We start from the raw sequence: 5,000 nt of genomic DNA, 5'->3' as shown, positions 1-5,000 counted from the left end.
GGAGCACCTGGGGGCGGCCCACGAGGCGAAGAGGAAGGCCGCCGCCAGCAGGTACAGGTGGAGGAGCGAGGAGGGCGGGGGGGCGCCGCTCGTGGTGTCTGCGGCGGCCGTGGTCGGGAGAGAGTCGTGCTGCATCGCCGCCGAGTTCTCACCTGCGGGCGGAGAGGGCGCCGAGGGCCAGCGCGGGATTAGAGACAGGTCCTGATCAGAGGGATAGCAGTCACACTTACCTCATTGGGATGAACGTGGCCTAGATGGCCGCCTGATGTTCGCTTTATGTCTACTTTGTACACCTTTGGAAATACGCCAAATCATGCAGCTCTGCTACATACCCTTTCATACATCAACACATACTCTTTCTTTATTTTCATATTTTCCCTTTTTCCTCTATTCTACCAGCATCAATGAATCACTTCCCTTCCCCGAGTACAAGGCGAGTGGAAGAACTCGGTCTCATATCTACAGGCGTTTTCCAATATTGTCCAGAGTCTATTTATAACTCGTATCCAATATCCTCTGCAAATATAAATGCGAGATTGGAGTCCGAAATCATTCCATCTCTTAAATTATACCTACAAATACTCGTCTTCCGGCGACACTTTTAAACTGGTTATATCAAACAGCTGAAAGCGATCAAAACGAAAGCTAAAGACTGAAATTAATTTATCTCACGTGTTTTTTCATTTATCCTGTTTTTTATCTTTCTTTTTCTTTCCTTTAACATCAGTATTAATGACATTGATATAAGCGATATCGTGATGAGACCAATAATGATTCTCGTGAAATACATCGGGTGCTGATGCAAAGATAGTTGCACTTGACACACAAAAAAAGCTTTTGGGGAACATACCTACCGTTGCTGTTAATCATATCATCGACATTGTTACTGTTAAGCAATATCATTATTATTACTATCATTACTATCTTATTTTTTCTTTTTGTAGTTGTATCGTTATTATTGTTATTACTATTATTATCACCATAATTTTTATCATCATCGTCATCATTCTCGTCGTTATTATTATTATCATTATCATTATTATTACTAGTATCATTGTCAATATTAATAATAGTATTATCATCATTCATATCATTGTTATTACTATCAATTTTATTATCATCATCATCATCATTACTATTATCATTATTATTATCATTATCATTGATATTATCATTATCATTATTACCATTAATGTCATAATTTTCTAATTATGACACAATTATTAATAGTTATTATTATTATCACTATCATTATTGTTTTTTACTATCATTATCATGATTATGAATGTCATTATTATCTTATCATTATCATTATTATTTTTTTATTATTGTTATTATTATTATTATCATTATTATTTATTATTATTATTAGTATTAGCATTATTATTATCAACAACCGTTATTACTATTATTATTATTATCAGCATCATCATTATCATTATAATCAAAGTTCTTATTATTATCATTATCAGTACAATCAATATTACTACTATTATTGTTGTTGTTCTTATCATTTTTATTACCAATATTATCATTAACTTTATCGTCCTATTTCTTTCTTTTTTGTTACAACTATTATCATTACCATTATCATTACTATCATTATCTTTATCATTATCATTATTATTAGCCGTATCATCATTATAATCATTATTATCAATTTTATCAAGAATGTTGTCGCCGTTGTTATTTTTCCATCTATCCTTAAGCTCTCTTAGATATGATCATTATTACTACTATCAAAATACTCCCATCATCATAAAGTTATTTCAGTCATTATCATTATTTACTATTGTCATCACTGATACCATCAGTTATTATCATCATCATTATTAATCATCATCATCCATCCTCCTCCTCATCAACATCATCAATCATCATCATCAATCATCACCATCATTATCATCAATGGTCATCATCATCATCATCAATCATCATCATCATCAATCATCACCATCATTCATCATCATCATCAATCATCATCATCATCATCATCAATCATCAATCATCACCATCATTCATCATCATCAATCGTCATCATCTTCAATCATCACCATCATCAATCATCATCATCAATCATTATCATCATCATCATCAATCATCATCATCATCATCATCAATCATCATCATCAATCATCATCATCAATCATCATCATCATCATCATCAATCATCATTATCAATCATCATCATCATAATCAATCATCACCATCATCATCAAACATCATCAACATCAATCATCATCATCATCAAACATCATCAACATCAATCATCATCATCAGCATCAAACATCATCAACATCAATCATCATCATCAATCATCATCACCAATCATCACCATCAATCACCATCATCATCAACATCAATAATCATCATCATCAATCATCATCATCAATCATCATCATCATCAATCAGCATCATCAACAATCATCATCATCAATCATCATCATCAATCATCACCATCAATCATCATCATCATCATAATCAATCATTATCATCATCATCAATCATCATCACCATCAATCATCACCATCAATCATCATCATCATCATCAAACATCATCATCAACATCAATCATCATCATCAATCATCATCATCATCAATCGTCATCATCAAACATCACCATCAATCATCATCATCATCATCAATTATCATCATCAAACATCATCATCAACATCAATCATCATCATCATCATCAATTATCATCATCATCAATCATCAAACATCATCAACCATCATCATCATCAATCATCATCATCAATCATCATCATCAAACATCACCATCAATCATCATCATCATCAAACATCATCATCATCATCAATCATCATCATCATCATCATCAATCATCATCATCAATCAACATCAAACATCATCAACCATCATCATCATCAATTATCATCATCAATCATCATCATTAATCATCATCATCATCATCAATCATCATCATCAATCATCATCATCAATCACCATCATCATCAATCATCATCATCAATCGTCATCATCAATCATCATCATCTTCAATCATCATCATCATCAATTACCATTAACCATCATCAGTCATCATCATTATCATCATAATCAATCATCATCATCATCATCAACCATCATTATCAATCATTATCATCATCAATCATCATCATCATCATCAATCATCATCATTAATCATCATCATCATCATCATCATCATCAATCATCATTAATCATCATCATCAACCATCATTATCAATCATTATCATCATCAATCATCATCATTAATCATCATCATCATCATCAATCATCATTATTAATCATCATCCTAATCATCATCATGATCAATCATCATCATCATAATCATTATCATCATCAATCATCATCATCATCAATCATCATCATCATCAATCACCATCATCATCATCAATCATCATCATCTTCATCATCATCATCATCAATCATCATCCTCATCCTCATCATCATCATTACCATCTTTATTATTGCTGTTAATGTTGTTGCCATTCCTGTCATTGCTAACACTATTATTTTTACTATCAACTTTATTATCGTTATTATGATAACTATCATTATCATTAATTATGCTCTCTAATTACTAATACTATGATCATTATCAATATAATTAATTATGTTCTATTACTAATACTATGATCATTATCAATATAATCAATTATGCTCTATTACTAATACTATGATAATCATCAATATCATTAATCATGCTCTATTACTAATACTATGATCATTATCAATATCATTTATTATGCTCTATTACTAATACTATGATCATTATAAATATAATTATTTGTATTGTCATTACTGATTCTGCAACCATTATCATTACTGTTATCACCAGTATCATCTCCACCATTACCACTTTCATTAGCATCATTGCTATCATTAGCATCACTCATATGACAATCGCCCTTATTAGCACTCGCATTAGTATTACCAAGGTTATCCTATTTGCAATTATCATCGCCATTGTTGCTCTCCCCCGGAAACATGTTTAATCATGCTTTGCTCATTGCAACTCCCGCTGAAAAGTTTTGTCATTATTTTTCGCAACAAGATTAAACCCTTTTCTTGATTTCCGCATGGAACTAATTAAAGTTAATTAACCTGTTAGGATTAATTATCACTTTTATCCTCCCCGTTTTCTTCTCCCTCGCCTGCAGAAGCGCATAAATGTTAATTCTATTACTTTAAATCTCTTTGGTAAAGAGATGTGGTGTCAAATAAGCATCGTACATCGGCATGCAACCGCCGCTCTCAGCTCCCCGAAATGTCGGACGAACCAACTTTGTATCGTTCGGAAAGTGTGCTTCGGGCGCGTTTCTAAATAATCGTTTTCTACAAAGCGTAGACACTGTTTCTGGAATTCTGTAGTTCAGTGAATATAAGCACCCTGAATTCTGTAAGCAAAAGACCTTTTGATGCCATCATCTATGCTCTTAAGTGAATGAGTTTCGTGTACGCGCCCAACCCTTTGCCATGGCGATACATCTATCCGTGGCAGAAAGAGCAGTTCCTGTCGTTATCAACCCCTTGAGAAAAAATAAAAAATGATAAGGAAAACCAACTATATAACAACGCTTGTAATAAAAAAGATACTAATGAGAACATCTTATTTACAAATGTAAGTACTATAAGAAACTTCGCCCTGCACAGCGAACGTAGATTATTAGTAGCCACCTGTTGCTGTAGATGTTACAGCATCAGGTGGAAGTTTTATCACCACCTGTTACATCTTTGGATTGAAACGCGTGGTTCCATCTGTTCATAGAAGTTCTACCACTTGTAAGCTACCTTCTAGAGGTTCGAGGCGGCCACACACTCACCGGCTATGACATGGACGGAGACTGTGTCGCTGGTGTAGTTCCCGTACCAGCAGGAGTACAGCCCGGAGTCGGCCGGGGAGGCGTCGGCCACGTACAGGCGGCTCCTGATGTAGCCGGAGGCGGCGTCGCCCTTCACGCTGGCACGGGAGAGAGGCGCTGTGAATGTCTGAGATGCA

The 5,000-nt window shown here is 34.3% G+C and overlaps 1 protein-coding gene across 1 annotated transcript in view; it reads right to left on the bottom strand.

The window, feature by feature from the left end:
* Positions 1–5,000, bottom strand: part of LOC113829957 (uncharacterized) — a 61,165-nt gene that overhangs the window by 429 nt on the left and 55,736 nt on the right. Inside the window, exons 7-8 of the mRNA XM_070127368.1 lie at positions 4,825–4,961; positions 1–152 (exon numbers count right to left, since the gene is read on the bottom strand). The exon at positions 1–152 is cut by the window's left edge and continues 429 nt beyond it. Coding sequence (XP_069983469.1) covers positions 1–152; positions 4,825–4,961 — 289 coding nt within the window. The remainder of the gene's footprint in view (positions 153–4,824; positions 4,962–5,000) is intronic.

The sequence above is a fragment of the Penaeus vannamei genome, chromosome 2 (assembly GCF_042767895.1).
Source record: "Penaeus vannamei isolate JL-2024 chromosome 2, ASM4276789v1, whole genome shotgun sequence".
Taxonomy (NCBI): Eukaryota; Metazoa; Arthropoda; class Malacostraca; order Decapoda; family Penaeidae; genus Penaeus; species Penaeus vannamei.
Note: the sequence above shows the minus strand (reverse complement) of the source record. Positions and strands in the feature narration are given on the sequence as shown.